The 21865-nt window shown below is 41.6% G+C and overlaps 1 protein-coding gene across 8 annotated transcripts in view; it reads right to left on the bottom strand.

The window, feature by feature from the left end:
* The window catches only part of LOC115198263 (adhesion G protein-coupled receptor L3), a 304863-nt gene that overhangs the window by 158128 nt on the left and 124870 nt on the right, over positions 1 to 21865 (bottom strand). For all 8 annotated transcript variants that reach the window (XM_029760110.1, XM_029760112.1, XM_029760113.1 and 5 more), the window contains one exon: positions 10419 to 10528. In XM_029760110.1, the coding sequence (XP_029615970.1) occupies positions 10419 to 10528 (110 nt within the window). The remainder of the gene's footprint in view (positions 1 to 10418; positions 10529 to 21865) is intronic.

Raw genomic sequence — 21865 nt, 5'->3', positions numbered from 1 at the left:
ACCCGTCAAAAGGGCATATGGTCTCAAGTGAATCTAATTGGTCAAGCTGCCCTATCAAATCAAATAAGCCGCTTGGACACCCTATGCATTCTTATTAGGAAAATGACGTTGATATCTTAAGAGAATGTCGCTTTTTATGTAGAGGCATTTAGTGATTTCCATCAATATGGACAACCTTAACGCTATATGACACTGCAAATGAACACCGCATATTCATTTAATGTTGAGTCATGCCCCCCTCCGTCCTAAATAATAATACCATTTATTTGTAACACGCTTTTCAAAATCCCCCAAAAAATGTGACGAAAAAATAAATGAAAATAATAATAATCAAAGTATTTAATACACGTACGCTACCGGTCAAAAGTTTTAGAGCACCAACTCATTCAAGAGTTTCTTTATTTTTACTATTTTCTACATTGAAGAATAATAGTGAAGACAGTAAAACTATGAAATAACAAAAAGTGTTAAAAAAAATAAATATATATATATAAATATATATATATATATATATATATATATATATATATATATATATATATAGAGATTCTTCAAATAGCCACCCTTTGCCCTGATGACAGCTTTGCACACTCTTGGCATTTTCTCAACCAGCTTCACCAAGAATGCTTTTACAACAGTCTTGAAGGAGTTCTCACATATGCTGAGCACTTGTTGGCTGCTTTTCCTTCAATCTGCGGTCCGACTCATCCCAAACCATCTCAATTTGGTTGAGGTCGGGGATTGTGGAGGCCAGGTCATCTGATGCAGCACTCCATCACTCTCCTTCTTGGTAAAATAGCCCTTACACAGCTTGGAGGTGTGTTGGGTCACTGTCCTGTTGAAAAACAAATGATAGTCCCACTAAGCCCAAACCAGATGGGATGGCGTATCACTGCAGAATGCTGTGGTAGCCACGCTGGTTAAGTGTTCTAAATAAATCACAGACAGTGTCACCAGCAAAGCACCCCCACACCATAACACCTCCTCCTCCATGCTTTACGGTGGGAAATACACATGCAGAGATCATCCGTTCACCCACACCACGTCTCACAAGGACACGGCTGTTGGAACCAAAAATCTTCAATTTGTACTCCAGACCAAAGGACAAATTTCCACTGGTCTAATGTCCATTGCTCGTGTTTCTTGACCCAAGCAAGTCTCTTCTTATTATTGCAGTCCATGGTAATGTTTTCTTTGCAGCAATTCTACCATGAAGGCCTGATTCGCACAGTGTCCTCTGAACAGTTGATGTTGAGATGTGTCGGTTACTTGAACTCTGTGAAGCATTTCTTTGGGCTGCAATTTCTGAGGCTGGTAACTCTAATAAACTTATCCTCTGCAGAAGGCGTAACTCTGGGTCTTCCATTTCTGTGGCGGTCCTCATGAGAGCCAGTTTCATCATAGCGCTTGAAGGTCTTTGCGACCGCACTTGAAGAAACTTTCAAAGTTCTTGAAATGTTCCATATTGACTGACCTTCATGTCTTAAAGTAACGATGGTCTGTCATCTCTCTTTGCTTATTTGACCTGTTCTTGCCATAATATGGACTTGGTCTTTTACCAAATAGGGCGATCTTCTGTATACCTCCCATTACCTTGTCACAACACAACTGATTGGCTGAAATGCATTCAAATGGAAATAAATTCCTCAAATTAACTTAAGGTGGCACACCTGCTAATTGAAATGCATTCCTGGTGACTTCCTCATGAAGCTGGTTGAGAGAATGCCAAGAGTGCGCAAAGCTGTCATCAAGGTAAAGGGTGACTATTTGAAGAATCTCAAATATAAAATATATTTTGTTTTGTTTAACACTTTTTTGGTTACAACATGATTCCATATGTGTTATTTCATAGTTTTGATGTCTTCACTATTATTCTACAATGTAAAAATAAAGAAAAACCCTTGAATGAGTAGCTGTTATAAAAGTTTTGATCGGTAATGTACAGTGAGGGAAAAAAGTATTTGATCCCCTACTGATTTTGTACACTTGCCCACTGACAAAGAAATTATCAGTCTATAATTTTAATGGTAGGTTTATTTGAACAGTGAAAGACAGAATAACAACAAATAAGTCCAGAAAAACGCATGCCAAAAATGTTATAAATTGATTTGCATTTTAATGAGGGAAATAAGTATTTGATCCCCTCTCAATCAGAAAGATTTCTGGCTCCCAGGTGTCTTTTATACAGGTAACGAGCTGAAATTAGTAGCACACTCTTAAAGGGAGTGCTCCTAATCTCAGTTCGTTACCTGTATAAAAGACACCTGTCCACAGAAGCAATCAATCAATCAGATTCCAAACTCTCCACCATAGCCAAGACCAAGACCTACACAAGGTTGGAATGGGCTACAAGACCATCGCCAAGCAGCTTGGTGAGAAGGTTACAACAGTTGGTGCGATTATTCGCAAATGGAAGAAACACAAAAGAACTGTCAATCTCCCTCGGCCTGGGGCTCCATGCAATATCTCACCTTGTGGAGTTGCAATGATCATGAGAACTGTGAGGAATCAGCCCAGAACTACACGGGAGGATCTTGTCAATGATCTCAAGGCAGCTGGGACCATAGTCACCAAGAAAACAATTGGTAACACACTACGCCGTGAGGGACTGAAATCCTGCAGAGCCCGCAAGGTTCCCCTGCTCAAGAAAGCACATATACATGCTCGTCTGAAGTTTGCCAATGAACATCTGAATGATTCAGAGGACAACTGGGTGAAAGTGTTGTGGTCATATGAGACCAAAATGGAGCTCTTTGGCATCAACTCAACTCGCCGTGTTTGGAGGAGGAGGAATGCTGCCTATGACCCCAAGAACACCATCCCCACCGTCAAACATGGAGGTGGAAACATTATGCTTTGGGGGTGTTTTTCTGCTAAGGGGACAGGACAACTTCACCGCATCAAAGGGACAATGGACGGGGCCATGTACCGTCAAATCTTGGGTGAGTACCTCCCTCCCTCAGCCAGGGCATTGAAAATGGGTCATGGATGGGTATTCCAGCATGACAATGACCCAAAACACACGGCCAAGGCAACAAAGGAGTTGCTCAAGAAGAAGCACATTAAGGTCCTGGAGTGGCCTAGCCAGTCTCCAGACCTTAATCCCATAGAAAGTCTGTGGAGGGAGCTGAAGGTTCGAGTTGCCAAACATCAGCCTCGAAACCTTAATGTCTTAGAGAAGATCTGCAAAGAGGAGTGGGACAAAATCCCTCCTGAGATGTGTGCAAACCTCTGACCTCTGTGATTGCCAACAAGGGTTTTGCCACCAAGTACTAAGTCATGTTTTGCAGAGGGGTCAAACACTTATTTCCCTCATTAAAATGCAAATAATTTTTTTACATTTTTGACATGAGCTTTTCTGGATTTTTTTGTTGTTATTCTGTCTCTCACTGTTCAAATAAACCTACCATTAAAATTATAGACTGATCATTTCTTTGTCAGTGGGCAAACGTACAAAATCAGCAGGGGATCAAATACTTTTTTCCCCTCACTGTATGTTAGAATTTCGGGATCACAAAAATAATAATGGTTTCTGCATAATGCTAAAGGCCTGAGTGACCTTGTAACCCTCTTAAGCCCTCGCTAGCCCTGCCCACGTGAACGACAGCTGTATGGATCTGCATTTAAATAATTAACATTTCACAATTCCATCATTATAGCGGCGATGTGGCAGAATGGTATCATTAGGCGCTAATAGAGATTCATGGCTGAGCGGAGGCCATTTTGGTCATATTTCACCCTCTTTCCTCCCCTCCTTTCTTCCTGTTCTCTGAACCTAGGAGGGCACAGTGACTAGACTCCCACTTCTTAATTAATGACACAAATTAGAGGGCTTTGAATAGCATGTGCCGGGGGGGGGGGCAGGATACAATTTCTATTATTTTTCCCTGAGGGGCGGGGGGGTGGGTTGGGTCCCGGGTACAATTGCTCGGTCTAAGGCTCTGCCTCCTGTGCCTCCCTCTGCCTCACTCCGCCCCTGTCCCTCTGCCTCACTCCGCACCTGTCCCTCTGCCTCACTCCGCCCCTGTCCCTCACTCCGCCCCTGTCCCTCTGCCTCACTCCGCCCCTGTCCCTCTGCCTCACTCCGCCCCTGTCCCTCTTGTATTCTCCTCTGTCTCGCTTCTTCTCTGTCCCCCATTTCTCCATCTCCCTCCCTCCCTCCTCTCTCTCCCTCTCCTTTTCTCCTCTATTGCTCTCCCTCCCTGGGAGCAGTAGCTGTGCTCTCTCATAACCTTGACAATGCAGGAAGCCGCCTGTGTGTGTGTGTGTGTGTGTGTGTGTGTGTGTGTGTGTGTGTGTGTGTGTGTGTGTGTGTGTGTGTGTGTGAGAGAGAGTGTGAGCATTAGTGTGCGTGTGTTTTCAAGTGCGTGTGTGTGTGAACATTAGTGTGCGTGCGTGCGTGAGAGAGAGAGACAGGTGCAAAGACTTGGCGCACAGCCAACCAGTCATACACCAGGGAGAGGCAGCAGACAGACCGATAGAGGGGAAAATAACACAAGCAAAATAAATAAAGATTAAATACATTTTCAGGAACATGGACCGGAATTGGAGCAGAAATAACTTAATTTCACTTCCTGAACATGCCTTGATTCCAGAAACCTTGAAATTACAGAAGGGAAGCAGGAAAGTGAAAGCAGGCAGAGGGGAAATAAGAAAGCTTTTAGCCTGGCGATAAAGAGTGTTTGGTGAGAGAACACAGAAGAAAGAGGGAGCTTCATTACACCAGTCACACTGTAGGAACTCGGATTAGCAGGGCGATATCGCAGAGAGAGACCCCAATGAGGCCAATCTCCAATCAGAGTGATAGCCCTGGCACTAAGCATCCCTTGTGTGCGGGTGTCTCTTTTCTTTGAACTTAGCACCCCTTTCAAAAATGTGTGTGTGTGTTCATGCCTGCATCTCTGTGTGTGTGTGTGTGTGTATACGCGTGTGCCTGTGTTTGTGCGCATGAAGGACCAAAAGATAGAGGCCAGAACGAGGACCTGATAAATGACATGGCTATTAGTGGGGGAAAAGTATTTTTCCACATGCCCAGATTCACCTCTAACACCCCCATTTATCCACATTGGTAATCACACCCTTCCTGGGCAATTACTGACCCACTACTGGAACAATGCAGGAAAATATATGCATTAATGTCTACTAATTTCCCTTGCCTTTCCATGTATCCTCTATGGTAATCAAGATACACTCTGTATCCTTGTTGAAGTGAGAAGTCCGTGCATTTAACACTGTATTCGTATGTATTCCTCTCAGTAAGTAGCCTTCACCTGCTCACAGTTAGTTAAAATCACACGATGCACACCAGATGACATCCTCAGTCTCTCCGGATGATGTCATCGGAAAAACGCATCTATCTATTTGACTAGAAAACATAGAAACGCGCCATTTTCACGTGGTTCTAGAGATGATCAATTTGATGTTGAACATTTTGGAATGTTCCCTTTAATCAATTAGCAACAATGTGATGAATTCATTACATAACACAATGACTGTGGATCTGGGAGCCTACCAGTCAAAACCATGGACATAATCAGTTTCAGGTCAGTGTTCAAACCAATGACTGTGACATTCAAGATACAAGTCAGTGATTTTATTTCCCCCTTATATTTGCATGCACACACACACTCACACACACACACACACACACACACACACACTGTGTAAGAACATAAGCCATCATCATAAGCTTTCCCCAGTTGCAGGGTGGTCAGCTGTCACTAAACGATATGATAGCACTGCAATCCCCCTTTCACACATTAGGAGAGGTAGATATAGTCATTCAGGTGACAAGACTCCCTGTCAGTCTGTAGGCGAATGCTGGTGCCTGCTGTGTGAATGCCTTATATACAACTGACGACGAGATGACTGACTGAGTTAGTTATATACTGTTTATCTGATAAAGATGAATACGTATGCAATTATACATCATAGGCTAGATATTGATGTCATTACTTGCAGCGTGAATGACAGAAGGTTACACTGACACAGACACTTTGTCTTTACCTCTTAAGCATTTAGCCAAGACTTTACGTTTTCGTGTCATCATTTTCATATCAAATCAGATTTGAAATCAATCTCGCTACAGGCCTCAGGGAGCCCGGCTGACTATGACAAAATGTCTGGTCAGCCAAACAGTCCGTTCACACAGGTGCTGTTTACTCAAGGTGTGACCGTGGCGTAATGGCTCCCGTAATGACACCACATTTTGCAGGGGCGGCATTGTAAACGATAGCCACGCGCCGCATTGATTTCACATTTTTATTTGCCGTCTCAGCACCAGGCAGGTGCTGAATGTTGTGCCAAAAAATAATCAGTTGCTTGATTCGGTTAGGCCGCCGAACCGGTTTCTGGTATTAACGATTGATTGCTCGTCCATGCGGAAATAATTAGAAGCAAAAATAAATAAATAAATGTCGGGCAAAAGTATGTGGCTGTGCGCCACGGCGTATAGCCGAGGACTGACTACCTTATTTCAGCCAACTCAAAAAGGTCTTGATTTCATGATCACACATCTTGGCTTAGCTCGTGCACACAAGCCGTGTTCGGAGCTGGCGGGATCCCGCTGTGCATTGTGCCTTTTTTTTTTACAATGTATTTATTAGCGCGCAAGAACAGGAAAGCTCTGGTTCTACCTCGTATCGGGATTTATCAGCAGAAATCAAGGTCAGTACATTCGCCATCTAATTAGTCATAGAGGAGGTAGGGAGTTGGGAAAGGCCGAGGCCAGGTTGCAACCCACTCTTTTTGGAGTTTGGTGTTCGGCCAAACATTCCACAAGGGACACTGTCGCCTTTTCAACAGGGGATGTGTTTTCTTTCATGACCCTGCGGGGAACTAAGGAGCACTCTGAGGTGTTATGACTATATGGATTCATTAAAGTTGTGAAAGAGTCGGGTCAGAGGGCTACTGAGAAACAGTGTTGACCTCGAAAAGATTGGGTTGGGACCTGCTCGTTAATAAAGAACGAAAGATTTGATAAGCGAGGGACGGGACTGGCGGTAGCGGCATCTTTCTGGAGACTTGAGAGAATTTGAATCAAGGGCCCGGTTTGAATACTCTTAAAGTGTATGCTTCCTTCCTCCGTCCTTGAGCAAACCACTGATTTGACACAATGTTTGATTGGTGAAAGCAATGCGGTGACACGCTTGCACTGATCAACCCATTCACGTTATATAAGTGATTATTTCAAGGAAGGGTTGAAGGAGCGAGGCGTTTTAAGAGTATTCAAACAGGGCCTGAGAGTCAAGGTTATAGGTCATCATCACAACAGGACGACGGGCGCATCGCTCATTCCAAAAGGGTAGCCGTAGTAATCCACAAACTGCATGGCAGAGCACGCCTAAACAAGGGAAGCACAGGGGAGGTAAGTGAGTGTTCTCGCGTTGGAGAAACACAAGTTCATGCTGACGCGAACATAAAGATGGCTTATATCATTGGCAACGTGGCAATATCAGAAAGTAGTTGTTTACCGACGAGAAGCGGTATAGAAGTAGAGTTGCTTTCTCCAAATTACTCTATTATCATGACACGCATGGGCTCTGCGCCAGCATGATTGCCTTCGACTCAGCACCGTCTTGTCGTCTTGGACCGACTAGAAAAAGGAAGCGCTTTTATCTCTAATGATTATTCCGACTATTGGTCTGCATCTCCCCAGATCACAGGCAAACACAGGTGTGGCTAGCTCCCAGAATAACCGCCATTACCAATTCATGGTGTGAATTGTAATCACCAACTTATAAAAACAATATCATATGGCGTCAGAGTGAAGCTCTCCGCAGCGTCTCATTCACCACTATTGCAGGTGTGGGTCTGATGGAGCCCTTCTCCTCTGCTGATGGAAGACGGAGAGAGGAGCTGTAACTTATTCTGACAGCGCCTGCTTTCAGCACCGGAATACTGATGAAAACGTCTTCCACAGGAAGAGAGCGATATAGGCAGAGAGGGCGCGAAAGAACACGAGAGGGAAAGAACGAGAGAGAAAGAACGAGAGAGAGAGAGAGAGAGAGAACAAGAGAGAGAGAACTTGTCAATGGGATATACTGTGGAGATTTTTCGTCTGGAGGAAAATTCACACCATGGGTGGCTGGTCCCCTTATTAGTCTCTCAGTCAGTCTGTCTGGTGATAGGCTGGAGATGGGGTTGGGTGAGGGGGTATGGTTCTGGAGAAGGGTTGGGTGTGGGGGGCTGGTTTACCACCCATTCCTCCTTATACCATCTATCTGCCCATAATTTCCTCATCTCAAATCCACTCCTTTTCCCAACATGTTACTCATTTAACTGGCAATATGTAAAATCACAAACAAGTCAGTGCTTTTGGCCATCCTAGCTATTAGCCTTCTATGTCTTCTCAGTGTCTTGAGAAGCACTCACGTTAGTATTGCAGTATTCCAGCTAGTTATAGGAATGTATTGACGGATTCTGAAATGGAGTTGCAATTGTGATGCTGGGGAGGTAGTTGTAATCACTAGTGTTCGATACAAAACAAAACACCGATTCTGAGAAAAGCGAGCGGTGCTTACTGTAGGAGGTGTTGAGTCCAATGCTACATCTGAACAAATGGGTTGTGGCTCAAATATATCCAAGTACTGTATGGTGGATAATCTTACGATAAGAACCACCACCCCATGGAAATTAGAGCTTTTCTTTAAATCCAATATATAGTTTCTGACAGGGCTGCCTTTTCATTGCATAATCACCTCAGATTTTTGTATCTAGAAAACGTAGATAAAAGCACCGCAAAATGAAATAAATGAAATATCTGATATGTGACATTTGTTTAATTTCAAACGCAGCATGATACTATCCATTCTCCAAAGGCACAAAGCCGGATGGCAGCAAATAGAATTCTCTTTAACTGACACATCCAGTTCATTCCAAATTACAATAGGTTCTAAATCCTATGTGGTTAGCTTTTGACACCTTCGGTACCACAGGCTTTCACAGTAAACAATGTTCTCTTTTCGAGGTCAGCGAAACAATGTGGGAGGTCGTATGATAATGGCCGTGCACTTCCAGTGACCACATCTCTCTTCCTGTTCGTCTGTTTAACCCGGTCTACACACTGGGTATTCCATTCACACCCCAAACCTTTTTCCATTTCCGGTTCACCCATGAATACCTTTGGGGTGCTTTGGTCATGCTATGATGCCACTGTGGCTGGAAGGCATGCTGTTTTGAAGGTTTTAAAAGGTTCAGGCCTAGGTCTCTCATCCCATATACGAAGTGTGTTTGTGGAAAAAAATGGCCTAGCTAGAAGCTAAGCTAAGACAATTGAGTTCTGTTGGAATTGAATTGAACACAGCAGCTAAAAACTTGACTGGATTTCGAATAAAGCTAAACTTCCTTTGATGCTAAAGGACTAACTTGATGGACACAGTTGGTAATAGCTCCGACAGCTCTGTTAGCTCCCTTCTCAATGCTTAGAACCGAGGCTGAATACTCAGAAAAGTATCAGTCGATGACCGATGCAATATTTTCTTTTATGTGTGTGAGCAAATCAATTGACCAATTGCAAAACATCTGGTTATGTTTCAACATCAAATAGGGCTATTTATGTGGTTTATCATTAAAAATGACCTCTACTAACAGAGAAGTCTGTCTTGTCAGCTGTCTAAAAACACTGTTAAAGGAAGAACAGGTGGAGTAAGAATGACATTAACATCGAAATGTCAATGTTGATTCATGTATGGATGATAGCCCTTTGAAGTATAATACTACATTCAATCTTAATCTAGCTTGAATCCAATGCCTCACCAGATCCCCATAGCAATCAATACAGTGCACATCAGAAATCTAATAACATGTATTTCTTATAAGCCCAATATGGCATGTGCTGGAATATCATTGACAATGTGTTATTCATACATGAAGATACAAAATGATGAGTTGGATTAAGGAGAAAAATATATCAGACATTCACACAGATATTGTCGGAGATAAATTCGACCAGGGTTTGGAATAAAGGTAATCATTTTGACACGCTAAAGTGAATTTGAACTTTCATTTTTCACATTGCATTGAGGGCACAATCGATAGTCCTGCACAATAGAGGTTACCGGAATCAGATACTGACATTTCCCAGCACCCATGCTACCTCACTTCAGACCCCTTCTTATTGTCGCATCCTTAAAAAGGGACCACATTCACTTAAATGACATAATCATACATTTTAGGATATGACAGAGTGAAGTGGCTTAGCTGTTACATGGAAATTAAGCGTGATAAAGAAGAAAGTTACAATGCAGTAATCATCATGTACTATGTCACAGGCTTTGTCCCAAATGGTACACTATGCTCTATATAGTGCACTACTGACCAAAGTCCTATAAGTAGTGCACTATATAGGGAATAGGGTGCAATATGGGTCATAGCGATGAACTGCTTCGAGAAACACAAGAGAATGAAGAGATACGTACTGTAGGGTACACATTCGTACTGGACTTCTAGGTACTTATAGGTTCCGGGGCAAGGGTCAGGAAATACATCTGGTCCAGCCACTACAGCACACTGGGTCCGATTATTACATCTGAAAGGGAAGAGAAAAATCAGGTTAACGGGGCAACCTAGGATTCAAACAACAAAGCAGTCAGCCTGCAATCGTTTTTGGTCAACAGCTGAGGGACAGAGCAAGAGAAATATTAACACTCAAATTCATAGACAGACCTATGGATGCAAGGACTGACCATCCAGGATGATCCAAATGAAGGTTTTACAGCATGTGTAAAACCTTACAGTGTGTGTTTGTGGATTCAGATATACTGACAATAGAATCATTAAGTCAATATCCAGAGGTGTCTAATCAAACGCTGATGTTGCTACATTGGCAAATATGATAAATATTTAGCATGTGGTTAATGAACTAGAATTCATTCCCATTTCATTTTGCTGCTCAGATTAAGAGGTCGATGCATTTGCGGGTTCTGTGGACATTGTTTGCCATGCTGTCAATGGTAGAATCATCCATTTGATGAGAAGAATAAGGCTAAAACAATGTTAACATCCCAAATGACACCCTATGCCCTTTATAGTGCACTACTTTGACCAGAGGCATATGGTCCCTGGTTGAAATTAGTGCACTATGTAGGAAATAGGGTACGATTTGGGACGTAGTCGATTTCTCTGCCGTGATATGAATTTGCACTGTGTGCAGACTGATACTCAGGGTATGACGGATGGGGACAGGAAACAGTCGGCCGAGTGCAAAATCGGCTCAGACGCGAAAGAGCTTTCACCTTGGCTTTCATTATCAACACAATTACTTGGCTGGCAGTGTCTTATGTCTGCCATTTTACTTTTGGCATTCATCAATCAAAGCTCGATCCCACCACATGCACCCGATGATGTCGCCAGGCGTAATGACACCACTTACTGCACAAAATGTACCATCACATGCTTAACCCCATCAGTCCAGAGATCCCAGCAAAAATCGGCTTTTCATTTACAGTATCTGACCATTTATCTGCTTGTAGAATCTACCTTATATTTAGCCTCACATTGAATGGCTTTACCATTTTCTTTTCAGGACAACCAGGGATACAAGCAGAACACTAAACAATTTCACATAAACAGATCCATCCATTAAGGTCCACCGCTCGTCGAATATCTCATTCCAAAATCTTGGGCATTAATATGGAGTTGGTCACCCCTTTGCTGCTATAACAGCCTCCACTCTTCTGGAAAGGCATTCCACTGATGTTGGAACATTGCTGCGGGGACTTGCTTCCATTGAGCCACAAGAGCATTAGTGAGATTGGGCACTGATGTTGGGCGATTAGGCCTGGCTCGCAGTCGGAGTTCCAATTAATCCCAAAGGTGTTAAATGGGGTTGAGGTCAGGGCTCTGTGCAAGCCAGTCAAGTTGGTCCACACTGATCTTACAAACCATTTCTGTATGGACCTCACTTTGTGCACTGGGGGGATTGTCATGCTGAAACAGGAAAGGCTTTCCCCAAAATGTTGCCACAAAGTTGGAAGCACAGAATCGTATAGAATGTCAATGTATACTGTAGCGTTAAGATTTCCCTTCCCTGGAACTAAGGGGCCTAGCCCGAACCATGAAAAACAGCCCCAGACCATTATTTCTTCTCCACCAAACTTTAGTTGGCACTATGCATTTATGCAGGTAGCGTTCTCCTGGCATCAGCCAAACCCAGATTTGTCCATCGGACTGCCAGATGGTTAAGCGTGATTCATCACTCGAGAGAACGCGTTTCCACTTCTCCAGTGTCCAATGGCGGTAAGCTATACACCACTCCAGCCCACGCTTGGCATCGCGCATTTTGATCTTAGGCTTGCGTGCGGCTACTTGGCCATGGAAACCAATACCATGAAGCTCCCGACGAACAGTTCTTGTGCTGACGTTGCTTCCGGAGGCAATTTGTAACTTGGTGAGTGTTGAAACCGAGGCACCTGGCGGTCCACGTTCTGTGAGATTGGGTGGCCTACCACTTCGCGGCTGAGCCGTTGTTCCTGCTAGACATTTCCCACTTCGCAATAACAGCACTTGTAGTTGACCGGGGCAGCTTTACCAGGGCAGAAATTTGATGAACTGACTTGTTGGAAAGGTGGCATCCTATGACGGTGCCATATTGAAAGTCACTAAGACCATTCTACTGCCAATGTTTGTCTATGGAGATTGCATGGCTGTGTGCTCGATTCTATACACCTGTCAGCAACGGGAGTGGCTGAAATAGCTGAATCCACTAACTTGAAGGAGTGTCCACATCCTTTCGTATATATATAGTGTATAAATGCTGTAAGCACAGAAATTGTTTTCTCACCGGAAAAATGAATATCCAACTAGTCAGTGTGGAGTTTGGAGTTTGTGACAGCGACTATGTGAGCATATTACAGTATTATAGACGCTGTCCTGGGATTTCCTATGGTCTTCTATGGATAAGAACACCTTACGTTCTAACGACTCTTGTGTAGCTTGTGAGCATCATAGAGTCTCAGCTTAGTGCTCAAACCATTCAGACTCTATAGACGTTTTCGTAAAAATACCTGTTACCGGGCCCTTTTGGGATCTGCCCTTGTTTCACAAACACCGCTCTAGCTCAGCCCCCATAGATTACACAGACTAATGGTATCTACGGACAAAATCCAACGAATCCAAATGGTACAACCCAGAAGTCCGTAGCTCAAACAGTGTTTAAAAAAGGGTTAGAAGTCCAAAACGCACCAGCGTTACGGAGGGACTCATTGGATTAAAGTGTATTGGTTGATATGAACGAATCATCTGTGCACATCAGTAGACAAAAGGTCAATGCCACAGCTAGAGGAGTTATAAGTCACATACCCTACGCACGTGAACCTCTGCTTATCATCCCTTGACAAGCTATGCAAAAATCTCTAAAACCATACAATCAAACACAATCTACTAGCCTTACCTGGCTATATCTGTAACATATTGACTACCAAATCTACTAGCCTTACCTGGCTATATCTAAAACATATTGACTACCAAATCTACATGCCTTACCTGGCTATATCTAAAACATATTGACCACCAAATCTACACGCCTTACCTGGCTATATCTAAAACATACTGACTACCAAATCTCCACTTCAATCTACTAGGTTCATCTGGCAGTATCTAAAATTCAATAACTTGTCACCGAGAGCCATTCACAATATACTATATGCCCTATGCATGCGAGTCAATCCTCTTCATCATCCTTGACAAGCTATGCATAAATCTAAAACTCATATCAAAATCTTCTGATATCTACTAGGTTCATCTGGCAATATCTAGAATGTATTTACTTCTCAACGAGGAGCCATTAATTCACAATGTAAATCAAAGAAGGTCAAGGCGCAAGCTGACACAATGATTCATGCAGTACAATTAAAAGGTTCCCTCACACCTTAATTAACATTGATTGTCCCTGGACTAATCAATCGCTCCAGTAAGGGGAGAGAGTGAAGGCAAGTCTCGTTTACAACCTCGCCCCTTAATGAGATATGGTCCAGAGCTTCAGCACCCATCCGGGCTTTATGGGGTCGTGACCCCCTCCGCCGTCACTCACTCACCCCGGATTACGGGGCGAGAGCCTCCGTTAGAAATGTCTGGAGGGTCGTTTGTTCATAGGAAGAGTTCATTCCACAGGCTATAAACGCCACTCAAATAAATAAGGTACAGGCCAATGAAAGAAGACAATTATAGAAGCCTTCCTTATCGCCAGGCAGGTTTCTCTCTCGGTTTACTATCAAGGAATAGGGGGGCTCTTGTAATTGTCAAAGGTGATGGGGTGAGTAGATGTTGGGATTGGATGTCAGCTGGAGTTAAAAAGGCAAGGTCAATTGGGACAGGTATTACGGGTAAGCTCTTCAAACACAAAAGCGTACACACACACACATATACTTGTGAACATACATGTATACACACACATACACACACACACACACACACACACACACACACACACACACACACACACACAGTACATTATCTTAAATACATTTTACTTGAAGAAGCAATCATGTTATTTCTCCTGTTTATCATGATTAATAGATTTAAATATACCCCCTGAATATTTAAAGAGGAGAGCTCTCTTTGCAGAAGGGCTATTATACAAAGCCAATACCATACTCCACATACAAGTTTATTTTTGATTAAAACATGTTGACTGAATGCCGTGTCATTTCCAAAACTTTCATCATGGTTTGTAATACATTTCCTCTGGGGTGGATTAAACTATACAATACTCCACGATGTGGGTTGCACATTTAATCCCTGCCTTTACATCTGTCTTCACCAATATTCCAGTTCCCACAAGGCATTGTGGCACATATCATGCAATGCACAGCCTACAACTTAACCTCTATCAAGTTGCAACCGGAATGGCACCCCCCCCCCATTCCCTATTTACAACACTATGTTTGACCATAGCCCTATTAAGTGCACTACTTTAGACCAGGGCCAATAGAGCTCTGATCAAAAGTAGTGCACTATGTAGGGAATAGGATGCCATTTGGAACACATCCCTCGGTCTCATGTGAACTGGCTTTCTCAAAGCACATAGTACTCCAGATGAATAACCCCCAAAAAGAAATACAAAATAATTAGTTAAAATTAAACACATTAAGTCCCACTTGGCGCTACGACTTCACAATGACCAATTAGGAGGATAAATCAGGGTTTCATCAGACTCTTGGCTCAGACGCAGACCCTTTGAACTAACAGGGTGAACCAACGGATTCGCATGGTGTTGATTGATTTAAATATGTAATTGGGGGAGGGGAAGCTGAACCGAGATCTGTACCTTGGGGAAACTTCACCCTGGAAAAATGTGAGTCCTTCTAGGGAAAGGTTAAGAATAACATCACTCGCGGTGTGTTTAGTAAGTGTAAGACTCAAACAGAAATACATATTTGAGTGAACTCTTTTTTTTCTTCATTAAATTGGTGAGATACTTTTTTTCCAAAATGACAAATGAAGACAAAATCCTTTTTGTAGGGGTATGCTTTGAAAAGTTTGTGGTCATACGCACATCTTTCAAACCGTAGGTGCTGGGTTAATAAAGAACAGCTATGAATTCGGAGGGCAGAAATGATTAAATATTAAAGCATTAGACCTCTCACTAAAGGCATCAGTCATACAAAAGTTATACTTAAATCCAAAATGGTTCTCTAGTAAATTATTAAGAATGTCTCACCCCATGTTCAAGAATGGCTTTTTTCCCTTTATTCAGATTACAAGTGCTCACTTTCGGTTATTTGAAAATGAAATCTCCAAAATATTGTTATTTTTTAAAGGCTTAGAAAGTTGGTTGCAATTTCAGTTTAATCCACCTTAAAAGACAACAAATAGTGGTTAAACTCAAATATACTAATTGATAAAAAAAAAAAAAAAATTAGATTAAAAAAAAGATGTAAAAAGGTATATTTTCTGTAAATTACATCATAAATAGGACTGGTGGAATAGGACTGGTAACACAGACATATGGAAATGTCTGCTCTACCCAAAATTACAACCAACTAATTGCTTCATTACCACAAAAATGGAAGAGGCAAGTGGAAGGGGGAAAAAGTCTGTCGGCCCTGCATTAAAGACCAAAAATAGTTAAAGAAAATTGTGATAAATAAAGAGATATACCAATTTCATTTCAGGACCAAAGAATTGACAGCTGTGCCATATAAATTGCAAAATAGTTGGAAGAGATTTTCGGTGTACCGTTTCCATGGCACATAGTTTATGAATTGACACGCAAAATGACACCGGATTCAAAACTTCAAATTTTTACATTTAAATTGTTATACAAAATTATTGAAACCAATAGAATGTTATATATATATATATATATATGTATAACATTCTATTGGTTTCAATAATTTTGTATAACAATTTAAATGTAAAAATTTGAAGTTTTGAATCCGGTGTCATTTTGCGTCATTTTATATATATATATATGGGTGAAACAATCTTCCCAGCATGCAGAGTTTGCTGCGAGGAGAAATAGTCATTAGGTCATTTATTTTGGTGCTGTCCATAAGTAGCTCGTTTTTGGTAACAGGTCCAGGAATGGCTGAAGAATTGCAAAATTGACCTAGAACTAACGCTGCAGATAGCAATACTGGGTGATTTGAAGTCAGTCAATCGATCAATAAAATATTAATTATTTTAGTATAACTATCTTTAATTTACAATCTGTAGAAGCTATGAGAATAGAAAGGTTCAGTACTTTTGCGAAGCATCACAGCACAGTTGAGAAATATATGGCAAATAGAAAACCAAAATGGATGGTGTTAAGAGATAGATGGGAGGGGTTGATTGGAGCTGAAGGGTGGGACTAATAACAACAACCAATGTAAAATATACGGGGTCTGTAAAATGTATACAGGTTCAGAAATGTTGTGAAATAGCACAGTTACAAATAGAAATCAAACTGGATGGACATCAGAAATAGAGGAAGGACTAAAAACAAACAAAACTATTGTAAAAGAGATTGTGTCTGTAAAATGTGTATAATATGTATAAACTGAAGGTAGAAGCCTAAGTGTTATTATTTATTAGTTTACTCCAATTGGGGGAGGGGTGGTAGGGCTTGCGGGGAATAATAAAGGTATATTCTAAAAAAAGTATGTATATGTATGAATGTTTATGTACAGAATGTGTGTGTGTATATATATATATATATATATATATATTTACCCCAAAAATATATGGGGGATTGGAAATGATGCAGACAATTACATTGATGGAACCATCAATATATCCGCAATATTAAAGCTGATCCACACCCCAGAGGAAAAAGAAAACTAAAGAAAAAAATACAATAAGAAACAACAAAAGAGAAAAATTACACCTGTGAAAAACAGCAAGGCGAGCACACTGTTTATGCTGCCAATTCACCGCTTTAAGGGGTATTACTTGAACAGTATTCAGACTCCTTGATTTTTCCACATTTTGTTACGTTACAGCCTGATTCTAAAATGTATTAAAAATGTTTTTTTTCCTCAATCTACACACAATACTCCATAATGATAAAACAAAAACAGGTTCAGAAATATTTGCTAAGTTATATAAAAAAAAATGAAATATCACATTTACATAAGCATTCAGACCCTTTAATCAGTACTTTGCTCAATAACCTTTGGCAGCGATTACAGTATTGAGTCTTCTTGGGTATGACGCTACAAGCTTGGCAAACTTGTATTTAGGGAGTTTCTCCCATTCTTCTCTGCAGATCCACTCAAGCTCTGTCAGGTTGGATGTGGAGCGTCGCTGCACAGCTACTTTCAGGTCTCTCCAGAGATGTTCGATTGGGTCACGTCCGGGCTCTGGCTGGGCCACTCAAGGACATTCAGAGACTTGCCCCAAAGCCACTACTGCATTGTCTAAGCTGTGTGCTTAGGGTCGTTGTCCTGTTGGAAGGTGAACCTTCGCCCCCAGTATGAGGTCCTGAGGGCTCTGTAGCAGGTTTTCATCAAGGATCTCTCTGTACTTTGCTCTGTTGATCTTTCCCTCGATCCGGACTAGACTCCCAGTCCCTGCCGCTGAAAATCATCCCCACGGCATGATGCTGCCACCACCATGCTTCACTGTAGGGATGGTGCCATGTTTCCTCCAGACGTGACGCTTGGCATTCAGGCCAAATAGTTAAATCTTGGTTTCATTGTTTCACATGGTCTGAGAGTCTTTAAGTGCCTTTTGGCAAACTTCAAGCAGGCTGTCATGTGCCTTTTACTGAGGAGTGGCTTCCATCTGGCCACTAACAAAGGCCTGATTGGTGGAGTGCTGCAGAGACGGTTGTCCTTCGGCAAGGTTCTCCCATCTCCACAAAGGAACTCTGGAGCTCTGTCAGAGTGACCATCAGGTTATTGGTCACCTACCTCACCAAGGCCCTTCTCCCCCGATTGCTCTGTATGGCCGGGCGGCCAGCTCTAGGAAGAGTGTTAGTGGTTCCAAACTTCTTCCATTGTGTGCTTGGGGACCTTCAATGCTGCAGACATTTTTTGGTACCCTTCCCAGATCTGTGCTGACACAATCCTTTGACCTCATGGCTTGGTTTTTGCTCTGACATGCATTGTCAACTGTGGGACCTTACATAGACCGGTGTGTGTCTTTTCAAATCATGTCCAATCAATTGAATTTACCACAGGTGGACTCCAATCAAGTTGTAGAAACATCTCAAGGATGATTAATGGAAACAGGATGCATCTGAGCTCAATGTAGCAAAGGGTCTGAATACCTATGTAAAAAGGTGTTTTTTTATTTTTATAAATTAGCACCAAAAAAAAAACTAGTTTCATTATGGGGTATTGTGTGTAGATTGCTGAGGTAATTGTTTTATTTAATCCATTTTAGAATAAGGCTGTAACGTAACAAAATGTGGAAAGTATCAATATGTACCTTCCAAATGCTTAACATGCAAGGTGTGTTGTCTAATGGAATGGAAATTCAAAATGTTCTTTATTTGATTCGAGAAGTCAAATTACTATGGATTATGTGATGTACAGCGTATGCTGTAAACTTGACATATTATTGCAGTAGACCCTAAATTACTGCAGAAAAAGCAGCAAAAACTGCCTCCAAAAAAAAATATATAGTACATTCAGCATCTGAAGTAAGCAGTCCAGCAGAACATTATATAAAGAAATAAACACTTGTCATCGTCTTGTCAACTGTATGACATTTGGATAAAGACTATTCCACTTTGACAGACTGAGCCAAGTACCACTCGCATACTTATTCGGTCTCGGAACACGGACACAAAGAAAAAAGGTGATCGTATTAAGGAGAGAAAAAAAAGACTCATGTTGACATTAACGGCTTGCTTCAGTAAAATGTAAATTGAGTATTCAACATCTCGGGGCTTGTGGGGGGGGGGGGGGTCTCTGCTTCTTCATTTTTCAATTTGGCCACAACCCCTGCTACAGCAGCCCCCGGCCAAGCCTTCCCTCCCTACCCTTTGCCGCCTGCTCCCTCGTCTGCCGTTTATTATAGCGGACAGATTAGGGTTTAGACAGCACAGCTGACGACGGTGGATGTGGCACAAAACGCAGAGCCCCATGTAAGCACAAATCGTAATCGCTATAATCGCTGCTTGATCCCACCGCTGCCACCAAATGACAATGAATGGGTTCAGTCGTCACCCCATCCCCCTCCTATTAAACAGACACTACTGTGGTGTCTGTCCAATACTGGGGCTGTGGCGTCCACTGTTGATGACACCGATTCTTCAGTGTTAGACAACTAAAATACAGGATAGAGTCTGCATCAATCTCCTCCTTCAGCTGTCAATGAAATGAAATACTGTTTGAAATCAAAAGGATACAGATGAGTCCAAAAAGCTGTTTATGACAGAACAATAGTCATGGATTTGAGATAAGTGACCCGTAGCAATAGCTGCACTGAATTGCTATATAATCAATGTTTACAATCATATCTTCAAGACATTTCCCAAAACAGCCATAATATGGTGCAATGACTCCACCAACAGGGGCTGAGTTCTTCCTCAGGTCAGTTGCGTTTGAGGTATAAACGTGTCAAAAAGAAACAAACACTTTGAATTTACTTTCACTTATTCAGAGAAAACGAGTCCCGTTTGTGTCCCCCTTGCATGTCTGTTTGAGTGTACTAGCTGGGGGAAGAGCATCACAGTGCAACACTCAGGCTGACAAAGTATCTGTTATTAGTCTGTCTCCAGTGGCAATAAGGGAAAATTGTGTGTTATGTTCTTCAGAGAGAGGAGCTACAAGTCTCATCTAACCTGGTCTGGAAAGGTCTGAAATGAGAGGTGAGGAAGGGTGAAAGAGACAGTAAGAAAGGAGGAAAGAGTACATAATACAAAATGGAAGCGCTTTTATATAGTGTGTATATTGAAGTGTGTATGGTTGCACATTTGTACAACAGTGTACAGTGCACCTTCAGAAAGTATTCACACCCATTGAATTTGTCCACATTTTGTTGTGTTAAAGCCGGAATTTTAAAAGGATTACATTTAGATTATGTAACACAATACCGCATAACGTGGAAGTGGAATTGTGTTTCAACATTTGTACAAATTAGTTAAAAAACAAAAAAAGTCAATAAGTATTGAACCCTTTTGTTATGACAAGCCTAAATAACTTCAGGAGTAAAAATGCGCTTGAAAAGTCACATAATAAGTTGCATGGACTCACTCTGTGTGCAATAAGTGTTTAACATGATTTCTGAATGACTACCTCATCTCTGTACCCTACACATACATTTATCTGTACGGTCCCTCAGTTCAGCAGTGAATTTCAAACACAGATTCAACCACAAAGACCTGGGAGGTTTTACAATGCCTCGCAGAGGAAGAAGGGCACCTATTGGTAGACATTGAATATCCCTTTGAGCATGATGAAGGTAAACTTTGGATGGTGTATCAATACACCCAGTCACTATTAACTCAGTTGCCGAAGAGGAAGGAAAACGCTTTAAAAAAGTTTAATGGCTGTGATAGAAAACTGAGGATGGATCAAAACATGCATTGTGTTTGTAACAAGGCACTAAATTAATACTGCAAACAATTTGGCAAAAAAGGGTTATGTTTGGGACAAATCCAACAAAACATTTCAAATGAATTTTATTTTTAAAAAGGAGAGCCTGCCTGGATCTTTAATTTTAAAAGACCCTTGTTCCCGTCGGTCTCAACGTAGACTTTATCTGAAGCCATTCTTGTGATTTTTCTATTAATTTTAAATGTTTGTAGGCCTATGTAGCCTAATTGTATCTATGATCGTATGCTATCCATTTATGTTTTTTATATGTTCTATTTATATCTGTAAATTAACCAACGATATCAAGCCACAGCCGTCCATGATTACAGATACTTGTGTGTGTCCTTTGACACTATATAAACTAGTGACACGCAGTGTTTATCATAATCATTATAACCTGATGAAGACAGCTTGTCTGTCGAAACGTTGGTTATTAAATTAGTGTATCTGAGCTCCTAGAGTGCGAGGCTCTCCTTTTCTTTTTCAAGTGTTCTTCTCTGCTAGCCGCACGTCGCCTATACAGGTGTGCATTTCTTTCCCCTCCTATCATTTGAATTTACCACAGGTGAACTCCAATCAAGTTGTAGAAACATCTCAAGGATGATCAATGGAAACAGGATGTACCTGAACTCAGTTTCGAGTCTCATAACAAAGGGTCTGAATACTCCCGTAAATAAGGTATTTCCGGTTTTTATTTCTACATTCCTAAAAACCTGTTTTTGCTTTGTCATGATGAGGTATTTTGTGTAGATTGATGAGGAACAACATGAATTTAATCATTTTTAGAATAAGGCTGTAACATAACAAAATATGGAAAAAGTCAAGGGGTCTGAATACTTTCCAAATGCACTATGTAAATTAAATATTTCTGTATTCTAATTTCAATACATTTGCTA

This window comes from Salmo trutta, chromosome 8 (genome assembly GCF_901001165.1).
Source record: "Salmo trutta chromosome 8, fSalTru1.1, whole genome shotgun sequence".
NCBI lineage: Eukaryota > Metazoa > Chordata > Actinopteri > Salmoniformes > Salmonidae > Salmo > Salmo trutta.
The sequence above is the reverse complement of the archived record's forward strand: the minus strand, read 5'-3'. Positions and strand labels throughout refer to the sequence as shown.